The sequence below is a fragment of the Plecotus auritus genome (assembly GCF_963455305.1).
Source record: "Plecotus auritus genome assembly, chromosome: 9".
Lineage (NCBI taxonomy): Eukaryota > Metazoa > Chordata > Mammalia > Chiroptera > Vespertilionidae > Plecotus > Plecotus auritus.
In genome coordinates this window covers 81,407,052-81,427,871 of record NC_137783.1, presented here as the reverse complement: position 1 = coordinate 81,427,871, position 20,820 = coordinate 81,407,052, and the positions used below count along the sequence as shown (strand labels likewise).

Sequence of the window (20,820 nt, the reverse complement as noted above, 5' to 3'; positions counted from 1 at the left end):
CTCAGGTATAAAATAGAAGTTAGAACTAAAAATTATCCTGTTTCTCCACTTTAAGGTTCTACTTTTTCATTATCAACTAGGTCTTTAACCATACACGGATATCTGTAATGTATTCAAGAATTAATTTATTCCATGTGTGGTAGGTTATTCTCAAAATTAATTTCTCTTGGTTTAGATTTCCCCTTCCTTCCTTCCTTCCTTCCTTCCTTCCTTCCTTCCTTCCTTCCTTCCTTCCTTCCTCCCTCCCTCCCTCCCTCCCTCCCTCCCTCCCTCCCTCCCTTCCTTATTTTAAGTACTGGTGCTTGCTTCATTTCTAAACACAGAACAAGCTATATTGCATTTAGTGTCTTTGTTGAAAAATAACAAAAAGACTTTAAATTCTAGAATCATTTAGCTGGTGAGATGCTCACACTATTTGGTAACTATGGAAGAACAAATTCACATCTCCATTTTCAAGTTTTTTCCGTGTGTGTGTGTGTGTGTGTGTGTGTGTGTGTGTTTTAAAAGTACAAAGGGAGAGCCCAGGTGAGTGTGCTTAGCGGTTAGAGCATTGGCCCAAAGACCGGAGCTTTGCAGGTTCAATTCCTGGTCAAGGGCACATACCTGGGTTTCAGGTTCAATCCCTAGGCCGGCTGGTGCAGGAGGCAACCAATTGATGTGTTTCTCTTTCTCACTGATATTTCTCTCTCTCACTGATGTTTCTCTCTCTCCCCGCCCCCCATTTCCACACTCTCTAAAAATCAATGGAAAAAAAATATCCTCTGGTGAGGATTAACAAAACAAACAAATAAATAAAGTAGAAAGGGGGATTTAACTGTTCTTTCAGGCTGTCATGTGTATTTGTTTATCTCTACCTTTCTCATTCTGTTTTTCTTGCTGTCTCTGATTCTCTCTCAGTCAGACTGTTATAGTTGAATTTCCATGTTAATATGGATATGCTCTAATTAAGCTATATAAACTAGAGTAGAAGAATAGAACAACAATCCTATCATATGAAACTGTAACATTCTCCACCCAGATGAAATGGACACATAAATAAACTTAAAATAGTAAAATCGCTCTAACTGAACTCATCTTTCTCCCTTACTACTAAGATTTATTCTTATACCTGATCCCTGTAGCAGCACAATTCTCCCAAGCCAAAACCTCAGAAACAAAATGGACTCAATTCTGTCCAATATCTAGCCCCACCCATATGATACAACATTCCACCACTGGCAGTCTTTACCCTATCCTTTCCATTACATTGCTATAATCCTACATGGTACTGCTAATACCTTCCTTGAATTACTGTAAAAACCTCCTTCTTACTCCCGATTCCCAGATCTTCCCCACTCCAATTGAACTTTCATACTGTCACTACGTTAACCTTCCCGAGGGATAACTCTGAGCATGGCAAACTTATTTAACAAACATTCAATGGCCTTCCCTGCCTTCTGAATGAAGCCCTAGCCAGCTTTAAATTTCTACAGAAAACTTCTATAAAACAACCATAATTTAGTTAGCCCCCTTTCCTGGACAATAGCAAAGTTATTTTAACCTTTGAAAAAAGGAAATATACCACACATAATGAAAAGCAACACAAAACAAAAACAAGAGGGGTAAAAGATCCAACCCAACTCATGAACAAAGAATAAACATGACAACCATTCAAGATGAAAGAAGCCAAAGAAAAGTTAGAAGGAAAAAAAATCAGTTGAAAAGGTTTGGTTGTAGGCAAACTGAAATGTTACTTCTCTGAATGTAAATCTAACCCTAATTCCCAGGCTCCATAGACTGAAAGGAACTGGAGGGAATATTATTGCTATATTTTTCTTACTAAAGTACACTAAGGTCACTCTCCATTTAAAGAAAACACCCAGAACTGATATTGTATCATGGCTAATACCTCAGAGCAGTTTTATTAAAACAAGGAGCATACAATATGAATTAAATGAAACAATATAAAAGACTGGTGTTCACTTATCAAATAGTATTTTATCTCATGACAAGATGAAGTTTGAAAACATCCTCCCACACAAAGAGGAAATATCCTCTAGCAGTAATGATTCAGTACTCACTAAATCAGTGTTCACAGCCACTTTATAGAACACTAGTGGCCCGGTGCACAAAATTCGTGCACATTAAGGGATTAGAGGAAATAATTTAATATTGCTATTTGCCCTTTCTCTACAATAGAAGTGTCAAAGATGAAAGAAAATTAGTAAAATGTATACGAAAACCTTCCTCCTGTCAGAGTCTGGGGCACACCATGGGACCCAGAGTCAAGTCCCCGCCCACCCACATGCACCTCAAAATTACGTGAGACCCAGACCCGGCGACCCCCACCCCCCTCATTGGGATAGATCCAGACCTGCCTAGTCCCACCCTTGTCAAGCCCTACTGGGCAGTGAATGTAGCCTCAGGTCCCCTGGCCTGGCACCAGGACGGGGGGTGTGGCCTGAGGTCCCCCAGCCCAGACCGGGGTGGTGGGGCGTGCCTTGAGCTCCCCGTCAAGCCCCGCCAGGTGTGGGACATGGCCTGAGGTCCCCTGTCAAGCCCCGCCAGGCAGGGGGCACAGCCTCAGGTCCCCTGGTTCGGTGCTGGGGCAGGGGATGCGGCCTGAGGCCCCCCGGCCTGGTGCCAGGGTGGGAGGCGCAGCCTGAAGTCCCCTGTCAAGTCCCACCTGGTGAGGGGCATGGCCTGAGGTCCCCCGGCCTGGCACTGGGGCAGGGGGAGAAGCCTGAGGTCCCCTAGTCCAGCACCAGGATGGGAAGTGCACCATGAGGTCCCCCATCAAGCCCCATTGGGTGGGGGGCGTGGCCTGAGGTCCCTGTCAAGCCTTGCCAGGTGGGGTGTGTGGCCTGAAGTCCCCTGTCAAGCCCCACCTGGTAGGGGGTGCAGCCTGAGGTCCCCTGGCCTGGCACTGGGGCGGGAGGAACAGCCTGAGGTCCCCTAGCCTAGCACCAGGACGGGAAGCACACCTTGAGGTCCCCTGTCAAGCCTCATGGGGGCGGGGGAGGGTGTAGCCTCAGATCCCTGCTGATTGCTTGTTAAGGCTCCTTATGGGAACTTGGCCTCAGCTGTGGGTGCAGCCATCTTTGTGATGGAGTGATGGTTGATTAGCATATTCCCTCTTTATTAGATAGGATAATCTCTGCGAATAATGAGAATCAACTGTATCTTTAGGGAGCATATTTTACTTGCCACTTGAAAGTCACTAAAAGGGTTAACTTTAGATATGCATAACACATAATAAAGGAGACTGATTAAAAAGTGAGTACATTTAATATAGTAAAAAGTCTAGAGCAAGGATGGCAAATAGACTTTATCTTGCACATAAGCTCTGGAAACCAATGTGTTCTAAATAAGGTGTCTATTAAAACTGTGCTTTGGCTCATTGCAAAAGTATTATAATCCATTAGTAACAGTCAGAGACAGAGAAAGGATAAATCATGTTATGTGTATTATATATTTGCCATCCCTGGGCTACTGTACTTCAAATAATCCCATAGAATATACAGTTACAAAACTACTTACTGCTTCAACAGAGTTACACTCCCGTCTTGTTTCTAAATAACGTAGTGCTCGTTTTTCTTCTTCTTTTAATTTAGCATCTGCCTGTCCAGAGGCAAAATAGCAATCATTTTAAGAATATCAAGAGAAGAGCTCAAATTAGCACTTATACTAAGTTCTGACTTACATATTTCATATAATTCTGTACACCATTTTGTTGTAAATATGAGGGTGCCTGTGTTCTATAAAATCTCTCTGTTGAATCCAAGTACGCCTTCTCAAAATTGTCCCTATAAATTTGAAGCTTATCCTCAGGATTAGAACAAAGGTTAACTGAAAAACAGAAAATAAAATTTTACTCTAATTATGATTAGTATCAATATTTTGAGTACGATAAATGAAATAACAAATACTGAGCAGTCATTATGTACAAGGGACTGACAATGCTCAAGATAACATAAAAATAAATAGGACAAAATCTTCTCTATAAAAAACTTAAATGTTAACAGCACAAAGCAGTACAGCAACAAACACCATAGAAAATATGATATTTTATTTTGAATAGGAAAGACACTGACTTCTAACTGGATCAAGACACCATTCACAAAAGAGATGAGATTTGAAATGAGTTTTAAGGAATAAACTAGGATTTACATAGCTAGATCTATCTAAAGTAAGCAAAAAAAAAATATTTAGAAGTAGAAAAGCACAAGGTCAAGTCAAAGTATAATGACTAGATTGTCTGAGTGGATTGTAAGGTTAATAGAAGGTAAGGGTAAATGGTTGTGGAGAGCCTCAGATCTCAGGCTAAGTAACCTAAATTTAGCATGGTGTACCACTAAGTGGGTAAGGAAAATAGTACTTAAAATTAATCTTGTGAACAGTATATGGGTAAAATGATAACAATATGATCCCTATAAGAAGACTATTTCAAAATTACAGTAGTAAAGTTTGGTAGTAAAGTTTGGAGAAGTCCAAACTGGTGGCAGGTGAAATAAAAAGGAAGGTAGGGGAGGGTGGGGGTAAGGGGGAGGGGTCAACCAAAGTACTTGTATGCATGGATACAAGCCTAACCAATGGACACAGACACCAGAGGGGGTGAGGGCATGAGTGGGGGGAGGGGGGACAATGGGGAAATAAGGACACATATGTAATACCTTAATCAATGAAAGAAAAAAAAATCACACACAAAAAATATAGGTGGAAATGCAAAAAAAAAAAATATATATATATATATGGAAATGCAAAAAAAAAAAAAAAGGAATGCATTTTAGGGACTTGGCTAATGAAAATTTAGATTTGATACTTAAGAAATATGAGGGCCATGAAGAAAGCAAGTCCAATGGTAACTAAAGGTTCATTAATATAAAAAATTCTTAATGACAACTATTTTGTGCCAGGCATTCCATTCCATGTTCAGCAAAAATACAATATTGACAACACAGTTAATTACTTGAAAGTAGAATGACAAGGAGGCATCTATAATAATAAAAGCATAATATGCTAATTAGGCTAGACGTCCTTCCAGACAACCTTCTGGACTAAGCCGGGGCCGTGAGGGAAGCCCGGGTCCTGGTTGCCTGCCAGCGGCTGGGAGGGAAGCCCGGGTCCCGGGTGCCAGAGGGAAGCTGGTGCCGGCAGCCGAGGGAAGGAAGGCCTACTCTTGCATGAGTTTCGTGCACCGGGCCTCTAGTAGGTACTATAAAGCACTATGAGAGGGCCCAACTTAGTCTGGGTATTAGGAAAGGGCTGCATGAGGAAATAGAAGATGAGAATAAGTAAGAAGATAAAACAGGAGGAAGAAGAATATTCTAGTCAGAGGAATATCTAATTGAAAGAACAAATGAGAATGTCATTGTCAGAAACAGAAAAGATTGGAGACAAATGTATATATAAAATTAACTTACATCCTAAATATATAAGTACTAAACCAGTTAATTTATAAGCTATAGATTCAAATCTACACTTCTCTAATTTAAGTTGCTAAAAAGATTCACCAACCAATAAATGAGATAGAGAAAATAAATATTCACCACTCAAATATTAATTTTTGTAGGTTTCTTTAAAACAGAATAAATACCTTTTGTGTACTTGGAAAAGCATTTGGCACTAAAAGTAGATGTTACTTGTGCTAATAAAGATACTTTTGCTAGTATTACTCTATGATTGTCTTAGAATTTGCATGAAAAGGAAATTATGATCATAAAAGTTCAGAACATACCATAGGATTCTCTTACTCCAATGACCAGCTGAGAATCAAAAGCTTCTCCTAATCGTTCAGCATGTACCAGCTTCATTGCACTATCCTGGAGTCTGTTTTTTATATTTGAAAAGATGGATTCGTTCCATGTATCAAGCATGAGCTAAGAAAAAAAGAACAAAATGCACAATTCATTTCAATTATTAATATACAAAGTACCACATATACACAATTTTTTCCAGTGGGAGCAATGGAGCACTTTCTTTTATTTGGGGGAATGGAGTTTGGAGTTCAGATGAGTTGAAGTTGAGATGAGTGTGAGTCTCAGAAAGAGAGGGGTGGGCATTTTGACAACGGAGCTGGGGTAAAAAAAATTAAGTACAAATACTAAAAAAGAAAATCAAATTCTTAGGCCTACATTCACTTGAATCCTTCAGGGAAGCAGTATATTTAAATGTGGTAAAGAATACAAGGCAATTAATGGTAAAGAATATGTGTTTCAGAATCCAAGATAATTCTTAAACATCAAAATTTAGTTATGTGGATTAAAATGAAAAAATATGTAAAATTTGTGTACTATTTTAAAAAGTTATATATATATTGACTATTACTAATAGTGCTATTTTTCTGTTTGAAATCATTACTTTTGCTTATGGCAAAGTTTGGTGTGGTATGCAATATTTAGTTTTAGACTGACCTTATTTTTTGATAAAAATACGCACAACCAAAGCAAAAAAAAAAATAGTAATAATAATTAGATTTGAATTCCAGCTCTTTTACTATCTGCTTTTCCATCTGTAAAATAATGAAAACAATAATATAAATTTTAACTGGTTGCAAAAATTAAATATGGTAATACATGGAAAATGTTAGCTCCAATGTTGAATTTCAGAAATACTGGTACGGTACTGGCTGGGTAGCTCAGTTGGTTAGAGCATCATCCCAATAAGCCAAGGTTGCGGGTTTGATCCCCAGTCAGGGCACAAGAATCAACTGATGAATGCATAAATAAGTGGAACTATAAAGGAATGTTTTCCTTCCACCACCGCTCTCTCTAAAATTAATAAACAAACAACAAGAAATATTGGTTATGTGTTTGGAATGCTCATGTGCACATTTGTACAAACACCTAATAAATGTGAAAACAACTGAAAATCTGTTTGATAGTGGATCTTAAAAAAAAGGAATATATAAATCCATCTATCCTATAGATGTTCAATTTAAATAATGGAAATAATATATTCATATTAATGAGTATGTACTATCACTCCAACAAGTAACTATGTCAGATATAGGAAATCTACACTAATAAAAGAGAAAGATGCAAACTGACCATACCTTCGCGATGCCCACCAGCCAATCAGGAGTGAGTATGCAAATTAACCCAACAAAGATGGCAGGTTAATTTGCATACACAGGTGCTGAGAGGCTGGGGGCGGGGCGGGACGCAGGTGTCCTGCACCGCCCGAGCTGCTCCAGGCCTCTGGGAAGTGTGGGAAGGCGGAAAAGCGGCTCCGGGCTGGAGCGAAGGCAGAAAGGCAGCTCCCGCCAGAGCGAAGGCAGTGCCGGCAGCCAGGGGAAGGAAGGCCCATTCTTGCACAAATCTTCGTGCATTGGGCCTCTAGTATATTAATAATAGCAGCAGCAGCAATAATACACAAGAATAATAGTTATATAACATTCACTATGTACTTAGCACTGCTCTAAATTCTTTCCACAGATAACTCATTTAATCCTCACAACTTAGATATAGGTACTATTATCTCCTTTTAGATATGAGGAACCTGGGGCACAGAGAGGAAAGCTAATGTTCCCAAATTTACACAGCTCATAGTGGCAACACTGGAACTTGAATCCAACAATTGTAGTTCTAGACTCTATGCTCTTAATCATTAAGTGATGCTGATTCCTACAATCTGTAGGGAACAGTAAAAGTTAAAGAAATAACAAAAAAAACCAAAAAACAAAAAACAAGAGTGAACAAGATTATGAAACGGCAAATTAAAAACCATCCAGAAACGTTTTTTTCTTTTTTGGGGTGGTGGTCATAATGTCTCATACTGCAGTTATTTCTACTACTGAAGAAATTTCTACCAGTAGGTATATCTCAATTTACAGTAATCTTGTCAGCATTAGTAAGGCTAGGGCAATAATGCCCAGGCCACTACCTGAATGTTTGAATGCCGGATTTTGTTGCTATAACATTGCAGCAAGTAGTGAGAGTTGTTAAAAGTTCAAATGGCCTTTTTAACTTTTCAAAACTGGTTTAACGTGATTCTCACAAGTAAGAAAATACACGATAAATGAGGACAGAGAGGTTAGGTCATTGCTGATTGAAGAGTTGAAAGGAATATCTGCGACTCCAATTTCAGAGCTTAGCTTTTTCCAATAAATCATGAGTTATTACTGGGCACAGTGCTTTTAACTACAAATTATGCAAAATATTTAGCCACAATTATGTAAATACAAAGATACCAGAAGGTAACCTGATAAAAGAAGAGATTTTTTGAAACACAATAAAGTAATGTAATTTAGAGGAAGGTAAAAGTACAAAGAAAGAATAAGAAAATAAAATCTCGAAGATAAAACTAGGAAAAGGAGAAAGTGAAAGGAAAAGCAAAGAAGGTAATGTTTGAAACACAGATCAACAGATTACCACCACATAAAAAGATGAAAGAAAACTGAAACTAAAAATGGGAAAAAACATTATGCAATAAAACCCAGCAATAGCTAGAAAGGAATTTATATGTGAAGCAGAAAAACCTACTTAATATATAAATTACTTCCAAAAGTTTTCAAATCTACCCAGGCTCAGTGGTTATGTGTCACTTATGAACCAGGAGGTCACGGTCTGATTCCCGGTCAGAGTGCATGCTTGGATTGCAGGCTCAATCCCCAGTGTGGGGTGTGCAGGAGGCAGCTGATCAGTGGTTTTTTCTTACCACTGATGTTTATATCTCTCTCCCTCTGTTGCCCTTCCTTCTGTAATCAACAACAAAAAAATCCTATCTAATAAAAGAGTAATATGCAAATTGACCATCACTCCAACACACAAGATAGCCGACCCCATGTGGTCAAAGATGGCCACCCCCATGTGGACACAAGATGGCCAGCAGGGGAGGGCAGTTGGGAGGGACCAGGTGTGCAACGGAGGGCAGTTGTGGGCAGTCAGGCCAGCAGGGGAGGGCAGTTGGGAGGGACCAGGCCTGCAAGGGAGGGCAGTTGTGGGCGGTCAGGCCAACAGGGGAGGGCAGTTGGGAGGGACCAGGCCTGCAAGGGAGGGCAGTTGGGGGCGATCAAGCCTGCAGGGGAGGTCAGTTAGGGGGGACCAGGCCTGCAGAAGAGGGCAGTTAGGGGTGACCAGGCGTGCAGGGGAGGGTAGTTAGGGGTGACCAGGCCTGCAGGGGAGGGCAGTTTGGGGCAAACAGGCTGGCAGGGGAGCAGTTAGGCATCAATCAGGCTGGCAGGGGAGTGGTTAGGGGGTGATCAGGCTGGCAGGCAGGAGCGGTTAGGGACAATCAGGAAGGCAGGCAGGTGAGCAGTTGGGAGCCAGCAGTCCTGGATTGTGAAAGTGATGTTCGACTCCCCGTTTAGGTCCGATCCTACCGGGATCAGGCCTAAACGGGCAGTCAAACATCCCTCGAGGGGTCCCAGATTGGAGAGGGTGCAGGCTGGGCTGAGGGACACTGCCCCCCCATGCACGAATTTCGTGCACCAGGCCTCGAAATAAATATATATATTTTTAAAAAGTCTTTAAATCATCCTTCCTGAAGAATATTAGAAAAAAGATGGGAAAACTTACTTACCTTTCGAACAATACCGTCTTCTACATTTGATTTTTTATTGCCGCCCTGTTTACCCAATAAAGTAATCTCTAGTTGACAAAAAGGCTTCGGTAAAATATCACACTGTGTAAAGAATTTTCGCCATTCTACAATATATGCTTTTAGCAAAGCTGTATCATCTTGATGGCTTAGTACTCGCTGGAAAAAAAAAAAGAGAATTGTAACAATTTGAAATACAGGTGCTTTAAAGATACGAGAACATTTTTATGCTATAAATTTAAAATATTTATAGCAAATATATCTTATACCCAAAAGAAATTAAAACATAAGTATATATCCAAGAGAAAACTAAAATATGTTCACACAGACTTATGATTTCACAATACATATGTCTAATCATTATGGTATATACATGAAACTAATAAAATGCTCTATCTCAATAATGTCATTAAAAAAAAAACACCCTGTATCCATTATCACCTTATCTTCCCCTTTATCTCTCCCCTCTCCTACCCCTTCCTAGCCTTAAACAACCACTAATTTACTTTCTGTGTCTATATATTTGCCGGTTGTAGTGTGTGTCCATATTATATTCCTTTTTATGGCTAAATACTATTTCATTTTATTGAAGTACTATATTTTGTTCATTTTTGTCCACTGACAGACATTTGGGTTGTTTTGACCTTTTAGCTATCATGAATAATATTGCTATAAATATCTGTGTACAAAAAATATTCACAAAAACTTGTGCACTTACCAATAAAAGAGAAAGGACTCAAAATCAGAAATGAAAGTGGAGACATACAACTGATACCACAGAAATACAAAGGGTCATAAGACTACTATGAATGTTACATGCCAACAAATCTGACAACCTAGAACTGATGAAAAGATTACTAGGAACATACAGTCTACCAAGAGTGAATCATAAAAAAATAGAAAATCTGAACAGACCAATCACTAGTAAGGAGATTGAATCAACAATAAAAAATGTCAACAAACAGCCCGGCTGGTGTTGCTCAGCGCCAACTTATGGACCAGGAGGTCACAGTTCAATTCCTGGTCAGGGCACATGCCCTGGTTGCGGGCTTGATTTCTGGAGGGGGCGGGGGGAAGATGCAGGAGGCAGCTGATCAATGATTCTCTTTCATCATTGATGTTTCTATCTCTCTCTCCCTTTCTGGTCCTCTCTGAAATCAACAAAAATATATTTTTTGAAGTCAACAAACAAAACACAAGTCCAGGACCAGATGGCTTCACTTGTGAATTTTATCAAGTATTTAAAGAAGAATTAGTACCAAATTCTTCTCAAATTCTTACAGAAAATAGAATACTTCCAAACTCATTTTACAAGGCCACCATTACCTTGATTCTAAAACTAGACAAGAGTGCCACAAAAAAAGAAAATTACAGGCTAAAATCCCTGATAAATGTAGATGCAAAAACCAGAAAATATTAGCAAACCAAATTCTACAGCACATTAAAAGGATTATACACGATGACCAAGTGGGATTTATTCCAGTGATGCAAGAATGGCTGAACACTGGCAAATCAATCCATGTGATAACATTATGTTGACAAGATGGATAAAAATCACATGGTCACCTTGGTAGATGCTGAAGATACATTTGACACAATTCAACATCCTTATATGATAAAGACTCTCAACCAGGTGGGTATAGTGAGAAAGTACCTTAACATAATAAAGGGTATTGGAATAAGAAAACTGGAAGTCCCAGAAATAAGAAAAAGAAATACAAAGCAACCACATTGAAAAGGAAGGGGGAAAAACTTGCTATTTCCAAATGACATGATGTTACATATAGAAAATCCTAACAACACCACAAAAAAACAAAAAACTGTTAGAATAAACAAATTCAGTAAAGTTGCAGGATACAAAATCACAACCCAAAAATCCGTTGGATTTCTTCTATACTGTTTGTTCCATACGAAACTATCAGAAAGAGAAATTATGGAAACAATCCTATTTATAATGCATCAAAAAGAATAAAATACCTAAGAATAAATTTAACCAGGAAGGTGAAAGACCTACACTGAAAATTACAAAACACTGATAAAAGAAACTAAAGAAGGCACAAAAATGACCAGGTCATGTGCTCATGACCTGGAAGAATATTGTTAAAATGTGCATAAACCCCAAAGCAATCTACAATGGGAAAAGGACAGTCTCTTCAATAAATGGTGCTGGGCCCTGACCGGTTTGGCTCAGTGGATAGAGCAGGGGTGGGCAAACTTTTTGACTCGAGGGCCACAATGGGTTCTTAAACTGGACCGGAGGGCCGGAACAAAAGCATGGATGGAGTGTTTGTGTGAACTAATATAAATTCAAAGCAAAGGAGCGGAGGGGAGAACAAGAGAACCCTCCGCTCTTTCGGCTCCACGGGCCGGATAGAACAGCCGAACGGGCCGGATCCGGCCCGCGGGCCGTAGTTTGCTCACGGCTGGGATACAGCGTCGGCCTGCGGACTGAAGGGTCCCAGGTTCGATTCCAGTCAAGGGCATGTACCTTGGTTGCGGGCGCGTCCCCAGTGGGGGGTGTGCAGGAGGCAGCTGATTGATGTTTCTCTCTCATCAATGTTTCTAGCTCTCTATCCCTCTCCCTTCCTCTCTGTAAAAAATCAATAAAATATAAAAAAAAAATGGTGCTGGGAAAATTGGACAGCCACAGGCAAAAGAATAAAACTTGACCATCTTTCACCATACACAAAATTAACTCAAAATAGATTAAAGACTGAATTTAAGATCTGAAACCATAAAACTCCTAAAAGAAAACACAGGTAGTAAGTTCCTTGACATCAATGTTGGTAGTGTTTTTATTTGCAGTTGGTACAAAAAGCAAAAATAAACATGTAATAGTACATCAAACTAAAAAGCTTCCAAACATCGAAGGAAGGCAATCTACTGAATGGGAGAAAATATTTGCAAATCATATCTGATAAGAGTCAATATCCAAAATAGTTTTTTTTTTTTTTAAATATATTTTATTGATTTTTTACAGAGAGGAAGGAAGAAGGATAGATAGAAACATCGATGAGAGAGAAACATCGATCAGCTGCCTCCTGCACACCTCCCACTGGGGATGTGCCCGCAACCAAGTTACATGCCCTTGACCGGAATCGAACCCGGGACCCCTCAGTCCGCAGGCTGACGCTCTATCCACTGAGCCAAACCGGTTTTGGCCCAAAATAGTTTTTAAAAAATCATACAACTCAATAGCAATACAGAAACAAAACAAACAATTAAAAAATGGACAGAGAATCCAAACAGACCTTTTCCCAAAGAAGACATACAGATGACCAACAGGACATGAAAAGATGTTCAATATCACTAATCATCACGGAAATGATAATCCAAACCACAATGAGATACCACTTCACACCTGGTAGAATGGCTATTATCAAGAAGACAAGAAAAAGTATTGGATGTGGAGAAAAGGGAACCCTTGTGCACTGTTGGTGGGAATGTAAATTAGTACAGCCACTATGGAAAATAGTATCGAGGTTCCTCAAAAAATAAAAAATAGAACTACCATATGATTCAGAAATTCTACCTCTAACTATCCATCCAAAGAAAACAAAAACACTAATTTGAAAAAATATACAGTCAGCCCTCTGTATTCATGGGTTCTGCATCTGTAATTGGTTTAATCTACAGATGCAGAACCCAAAGATACAAAGGGCAGACTAAGGGACTTGGGCATCCATGGATTTTGGTATCTGCTAGGAATCCTTGAACCAACCCACCATGGAAACTGAGGGAGGACTATATGCATCCCCATGTTCATTGCAATATTTACAACTAGTGGTCCGGTGCACGAGATTCATGCACGGGGGGGGTGGGGGGGGGAAGGGTCCTCAGCCCGGCCTGCACCCTCTCCAATCTGGGATCCCTCGAAGGATGTCCTATTGCCGGTTTACAGGGATTGGGCCTAAACTGGCAGTCGGACATCCCTTTCGCAATCCGGGACTGCTGGCTCCAGCCCCTCACCTGCCTGCCTGCCTGATTGCCCCTAACCACTCTGCCTGCCGGCCTGCTCGCCCCCAACTGCCCCCACCGCCGACCTGCTCGCCCCCAAATGCCCACCCTGCCAGCCTCCTCACCCCTATCTACCCTCCCCACTGGTCTGCTCGCCCCCAACTGCCCCCCTGCTGGCCTGATCACTCCAAACTGCCACCCCCCACTGTCCTGATCACCTCCAACTGACCCCCACTGATGGCCTGCTCATCCCCAACTGGCCCCCCTGCTGGTTTGCTTACCCCCAGTGGCCCTGCCCCCACTGGCCTGATCACCCACAACTGCCATCCCATCCTGGCCTAATCACCCCCCAGTGACCCAAGCTCCCAGCCCCTCCTTTTTTTCTTTTTTCTTTTTTTTTTCCAGCGCCTCCTTGAGTGGAGGCCAGGGTGGGCTGGAAGCAAGTATCTGGGATTTATTTATCTTCTATAATTGAAACTTTGTAGCCTTGAGTGGAGGCCAGGGCCAGCCAGGGCAGGCAGAAGCTTGGCTTCCTCCATCGCTGGGGGCAACCCAAGCCTCCTGCTCGCTCCAGCTCTGTGGCCGCCACCATTTTTGTTGGGATTTATTTATCTTCCATAATTGAAATTTTGTAGCCTTGAGTGGAGGCCAGGGCCGGCGGGAAGCTTGGCTTCCTCCATCGCCAAGGCAACCCAAACCTCCTGCTGGCTTCAGCTCCATGGCCGCCGCCACCCACCGCCATGTTGTTTGGGTTAATTTGCATACTTGCTCCTGATTGGCTGGTGGGAGTGGCTGGTGGGCGTAGCGGAGGTATGGTCAATTTGCATGTTTCTCTTTTATTAGTGTAGATAGCCAAGATATGGAAACAACCTAAATGTCCATAGAGAGATGAATGGAGAAAGAATATGTGGTACATATACAGAATGAATTATTCAACCATAAAAAAATGTCATGCCATTTGGAACAACATAGATGGAATTTGAAGAAAACTACTGTCAGTTTGAAAAGAGGTATTAGTGTGAGAAAAAATAGATTTATGTGGGCTGACATATGGCTAAAAATAAATGGTGGTGGGGGCATCTAAAGGATCTATAAAAAACTGAATTTTTAAATCTTTGCTTTTAACAATTAAATTTATTGCAGTGACATTAGTTAATAACCTTTATGTAAGTTTCAAGTGTACAATAATACATTATCTGTATATTGCATTGTGTGCTCACCTCCCAAAGTCTAGTCTCTTTCTGTCACCATATATTGACCACCTTTACCCTCTTCAACATCCCTCCACCCTCCTTCCCCTCTGGTAACCACCATATTGTTGTCTGTGTCTATAACTTTGTTTTGTTTGTTCACTTGTTGTTTATAGCATCTTTTAATTGAGGATAATAATGTACTCTCTTAAAAGAAATGTCGCTGAGGGGGTAAAATAAGCAAACAATTATCATTTAATTAAAAATTTATTTAAGAAATACGTCGAGTCAATGTAATATTTAAAATTACTTCAGGAAGTCCTACATTTAAAGTATTTTTTACTTACTGCCTGTGCTTGCTTAATAAACTCAAGAATATCTTCTTTTAAAGCCTGGTGAATTTTTGCTGGGCCTTTATCATCCCAGAGACAGACCGCATGCACATCCCTATAAAAATAAAGCAGGTAAACAAATATTAACACTGGAACAAGAACAAACACAAAACTCATGTTAAGTTCTGTTTTTATACATTTTCCATAGACCACAGAATCCATTCATATGAACCAAGCATGTTTTGTAAGTTGTCTCACATTCGTTTCTATTTTCTTTATCATTCATTGTTTTCTTTAAATCTCTGCTAGTCATTGCATAATATATATAGATTTTTTTTATTCTTACCCAAGGATATGTTTACTGATTTTTTAGAAATAGAAGAAGGGAAGGAGGTAGGAATTGATGTGAGAGAGAAACAATGATGGGTTTCCCAGACTGGGGATTGAACCCGCAACCTTTTGGTGTATGGGACAATTCTCCAATCAGGCAACCTGGCCTGGGCTGCATAAATATATACATATATTTTTAAATCCTCACCCGAGGATATTTTTCCATTGATTTTTAGAGAGCGGAAGAGAGAGAGAAAGAGAGAAATATCGATGTGAGAGAAACTCATCGATTGGTTGCCACCTGCATGAGCCCCGACCAGGGCTGGGGCCGGCAAGGAGCCTGCAACCAAGGTGCTTGCTCTTGACTGGAATCAAACCCAGGACCCTTTGGTCCACAGGCTGACACTCTATCTACTGAGCCAAACTGGCTAGGGCTGCATAAATATTTTTAATTATAAGAGTATACTATCTCCTAATTCCATTCCCCAAAGTGAACTACTATTAATATTTTCTTGTGCAAAGCAAGTATACTAGTAAATCCTATTAATTCTTTAATTCAATATATGTAAATTAGTCTACTGTTTTGAAAAAATAGTAATTTAAATCCAATTACAGCGAATCTTCCATACATTCATTGAATTTACACATTAATTACTATTGTGTCTCCTTTAGTTAAAAAAGACAAAGACAAAAACAAAAACAAAAGTTCTCATAAGCTGGTATACAAAAACTCTAAACTTATCAAGTTGACATATTTTAACCAAAGAACATTCATTGCAGAAATATATTTAAGATTAATACATATCCTAAAAGTCAATTTCTTAATTACTAAGTTGTAGAACAGGGAAACATAACAAGAGGGTAGTCTTTTATTCAGGATTTATTGAGGATTTTTTATTGAGGATTCTTTTATTTGGAAAACACTCCCCAGTGACTTATTTAGTACCTTCTGGAGTCCCTGCTGTAAAAAATGTCAAAGAAATCTAAACAAAACACCTCCAGAATTGTAACATTATAATAATAGCCAAAGGGTTTGTTTTATATTCAGATTCTAAGGAACATCATTATAACCCAAAGTTCTGTCTGCATATTAACTTTTTAAAATATATTTTTATTGATGTCAGAGAGGAAGGGAGAGGGAGAGAGAGAAACATCAATGATGAAAGAGAATCATTGATCGGCTGCCTCCTGCACACCCTGCACTGGAGATAGAGCCCGCAACCAGGGCATGTGCCCTGAAAGGGAATCTGTGACCTCCTGGTTCATAGGTCAAACCTCAACCACTGAGCCATGCCAGCCAGGCTGCATATTAATTTGAACTTGCTTTTGTCATTTGTTTAATTCAACTTAATAGTCCAGTGTCTGGAATGCAGTAAGCGCACAAATATTTGTTAAATAACAACATAAAGGTAACATCTGGCTGCTCAATATGTACCAGATTCTATTTTAAGCTGTTTTAATTCATTTATCCTTCACAGCAACTCTGAAGGAGTATTATTTTCATTGCAATTTTACAGATGTGGAAACTGAGGCTAAGAGAGGTCAAGGAGCATTCCAAAGTAACATTCCCAAGATTACAGAGCTAGTATAAATGGTGGAACCAGGCAGTTGGGCTCCAGAGGCCACCCAAACCATTTCCCCATATTTATTCTTGCACTCCTCCAATCCACCCAACCAACAGTAGCCAACATAATCTTTATGAAACTCAAAAATCACAGCATATTACCGCTACATTTAAAATCATCCAATGGTTTTCCACTGCTCTTTGAATAAAGTACAAAATGTTTAATTGACCCCTATAATAAGCTGCAGTATCACCTCATGATTAAAGGAATCTAGAGTTGAAAAGAAGAAACTGATACAAAAATAGATTGATTATAACTCAATATGTTTACAAGTATTTCTATGCATATAAACACAAGGCATAAGAGAGTGGTGGAAGAATATTTTATAAAGTAACAATGAGTAAAGAACTGTGGGTTACTATGGTGTCTGTAGTGAACTATAAACAAATCAATGTGGTTAGTATGTGAAGTGGGGAGTGATAAGCAAGAAATTAGGCAAACTAACCTTATTTTAGCCCCTAAGTTCAATCATGGTCCTATTATACCCATTTCCTAAATGTCACTCTAATTTGGATATTTCCATCCATCATCACCAGTACATAATTAAAATCATAATATCTTGCTTATTATAACAAAAAGCAGTATGAACTGACTGCCGTGGCACTCTACATATACTGATTTATGTTAGTTTAGGTTTTCCAAGAAGCAGATGGGATTAGAAAAACAAGAGATTTATTGAGGTAAATGTCTGTGAGGGAAAATGGGAAGTGAACTACAAGAAGCTGGGCAAGGGATAAACCTACAATGCTGTTCTAATCCCCGCAGGGAGGAGTAGAAAGGAAGGTTGTGTAGTAAGAATCTCAGACTACAGTGCAGTTCTAAGAAAGTTTGATAAAGCTGTGTAGAATTTTGGAGCAAAAGCCACTCATTAGAGGAAATCCAGGCTTCCATGAAATAGGACTACCACTGCATATTCAAACCATTGTTGGGTACATGCCAGAAGGGCTCAAACGTGACTTGCATCTTAAAGACAACAGGGGATGGTATGATGAAGGATGTGGGGTTGAGTAGCTCCAAAACATCTTACCCAAGAAAGAATCAAGCTTGATAAGGACTTACTACAACTTCTGTAGCTTCCTTTTCTCAACCTTCAGGTATTGCCATGTGTTGATATATCAGAACAAAATGTCCTCAATATATTCCTTATTCAAAATACAATACTGCTCACACAATAAAAACATGTCAAGTATCCTGCTCAATTTTCAAACATGTTTTGAGGAACCTATATATATAAAAGGCTAAGTGTCCATTCGACCATCCAACCAGTAGGTATGACACACTGACCACAAAGGCGCAGACTCTCAACGCAGGAGCTGCCATGACGCACACTGGCCATTTAAAAATAAGCAGCACCACGGACCTGGCACCGACAAACCAACATTCGGCTTCCCCCAAGTGGGACACAGGCCCTGCCACCACCCCAGAGCCACATCCCACCAAATCGCAGCCAACGCTGCCAAGACCCCATGGCGCAAAATGTGGCCCACAGCCCAGCTCAGCCCGGAAATGGTGCCTCTGGGTGCCAGGTAATGACATCATGTAGCAACACCCGGCTTCCTCTCCCTAGTGACCAGCCTCCTTGGAGTTTCTTCAGCCCAGGAACCTGACTTGCTTTATAGCCAGGTGCAAAGATTTTATTTTACAGTTTAACCAAATGTTTGTTAAGTGTTTTCCTGTGCCTCATCTCATTTGATCCTCACAGAAGTCCTGGCATAGGTAGACAGGAGACTCAGTAGAATCCTATTTTCTTTTCATTAGCAAGATGTGAATAGCGATATTAAAATATTTCTAATTAATTTCCTTTTAATGTGCATGAATCTGTGCACTGGGACACTAGTACGCTATATAATAAAAGCATAGTATGCAAATTCTCCCCTCGACCAGGAGTTCATCCAGGAGTTTGGCCAGGGGAAGGGAGGGAGGCCTTGGCCAGTGGCGGCAGCAGATGACCGAGGAAAGGGAGGGAGGCTCCAGCGGGGGGTGGGGGTGGGGCAGGCGGCCAGGGGAGGGAGGCCCCAGCTAGGGACCCCACAAGTGCACAAATTTCTGGGCCTCTAGTATTATAATATACTTGAAGAATGTATTACGATAATACCCTTAAAGCCCTCCATGTTCCATCCACTCCCTATCCTACTCTCTTCCATCCCTCTCCAGAAGTAACCAAGCCTGAATTTATTTTTTCCCCAAGTTTTATAACATGCTATGAGGATTTCTAAACATAATAGAAGTTTTACCAACTAGTAATTTTTCAAATGACTTTTTTTCACTCAACATTGCTTCTGATATTTACCCATTTATAGGTTCATGTAGTTCTAATTCATGTACTTTATTTTGTCAAATGGCACTTCAACATAAAAGGGAAGAGGCAATAGTGAGCAGTGTGTGTATGTGTGTATCCTATATAATAAAGAATATGCAAATTGACCCTCATGCCCTCACAAGATGGCTGCCTACGACCAGGCCAGCAGGGGGGTTAGTGAGGGACGACCAAACGACAACAATCAGGCTGCGTGGGGCGACCAAGCTGGCAGGGGGGTTAGTGAGGGATGACCAAACGAATGAACAGCAGGCTGTGTGGAGCAACCAGGCCAGGGGGGGGGGCGGGGGGGGGGCGCAGTTTGGAGGCAACCAGGTCAGCGGGGGGGGGGGGGCATTTAGGGACAACCAGGCTGGAAGGGGGGGCAGTTGGTGGCAACCAGGCTGGCGGGGGGGGGGGGCTTAATTTCATATATATGAATTGGTAAGAAAACACTCTCTTGAAATAGATAACCAAAGTACTTTTAAAAAGAGACATGCTACAAGGGAAATCCTTTTAAAATACTAATTATATTAGAAAAATCAGGGAGTTGGGGAGTAGGAGAATAAAGAAGTAAAAACTTTCCAAAAGTTTCATTGGGACAGAGAGAAAGGATGGGAGAAGCAGGAAGAGGTACAAAGTATTCCAAAGATTTCAACTTCCTTAGGTAGAATGGAAGTAAAAGAAAAATAGTGTGATTTTGGTATAAAAAAATAGGTGTTTTGCTTTTAATAGTAATACCATATGCTTTTGAGAGTGAGAAACAGGAAAGTAATCACTAGTGGAAGTAAACTTTCAAATTAATAAAAATAAGGAAAAGAAAAAAATAGTATCTAATAAGTGATAAATTTATAGAAACAGTAAAAATAAGAATATCAGTTATATCATTATACATGAACTGAATAAATTATCCCATTAGAAAGACAATATGCCTTTCAAAAGGACAAATATTTCCTGGCTGGTGTGGTTCAGTGGTTTACCTATGAACCTGGAGATCACGGTTCTATTTCCGGTCAGGGCATATGCCCAGGTTGCAGGCTTGATCCCCAGTGTGGGGTGTGCTGGAGGCAGACAATCAATGATTCTCTCTCATCATTGATGTTTCTCTCTCTCCCTTCCTCTCTGAAATAAAAACATATATTTTTTCATAGGATAAATCTTATGACTCTACTTATATGAGACACCTAAAATAAGCAAATATATATAGACAAAAAGTTGAATAGAGGATACCAGGGGCTGGGGGAAGAGCTTCTGTTTGGGATAACAAAGAAGTCCTAAAAAATGGATATTGTTGGTATTTGCACAACACTGTGAAATTACTCAATGCCACTGAATCATACACTTCAAAATGGCTAAAATGATAATTTTTGTGTATGTTTTACCAATTTTTTGAAAAGTGACTGTGTTTTAAGAGATACTAGGCAAACCCAAACCAAAAGAAAGCAGTGTGGCAATATTACTATGAACCAAAGGGGAATTTATGGTTAAAAGAACTAGAAGGAAGAAACATTATGTATGTAATGATAAGAAGCATTATTTATGAAGATATGTCCATCTAGAGACTGCTGAAT

At 40.1% G+C, this 20,820-nt stretch overlaps 1 protein-coding gene across 1 annotated transcript in view; it reads right to left on the bottom strand.

Moving 5' to 3' along the window:
• The window catches only part of CUL5 (cullin 5), a 94,935-nt gene that overhangs the window by 32,543 nt on the left and 41,572 nt on the right, over window positions 1-20,820 (bottom strand). The window contains exons 3-7 of the mRNA XM_080687021.1: window positions 15,014-15,113; window positions 9,502-9,678; window positions 5,717-5,858; window positions 3,683-3,828; window positions 3,520-3,600 (exon numbers count right to left, since the gene is read on the bottom strand). Coding sequence (XP_080543147.1) covers window positions 3,520-3,600; window positions 3,683-3,828; window positions 5,717-5,858; window positions 9,502-9,678; window positions 15,014-15,113 — 646 coding nt within the window. The remainder of the gene's footprint in view (window positions 1-3,519; window positions 3,601-3,682; window positions 3,829-5,716; window positions 5,859-9,501; window positions 9,679-15,013; window positions 15,114-20,820) is intronic.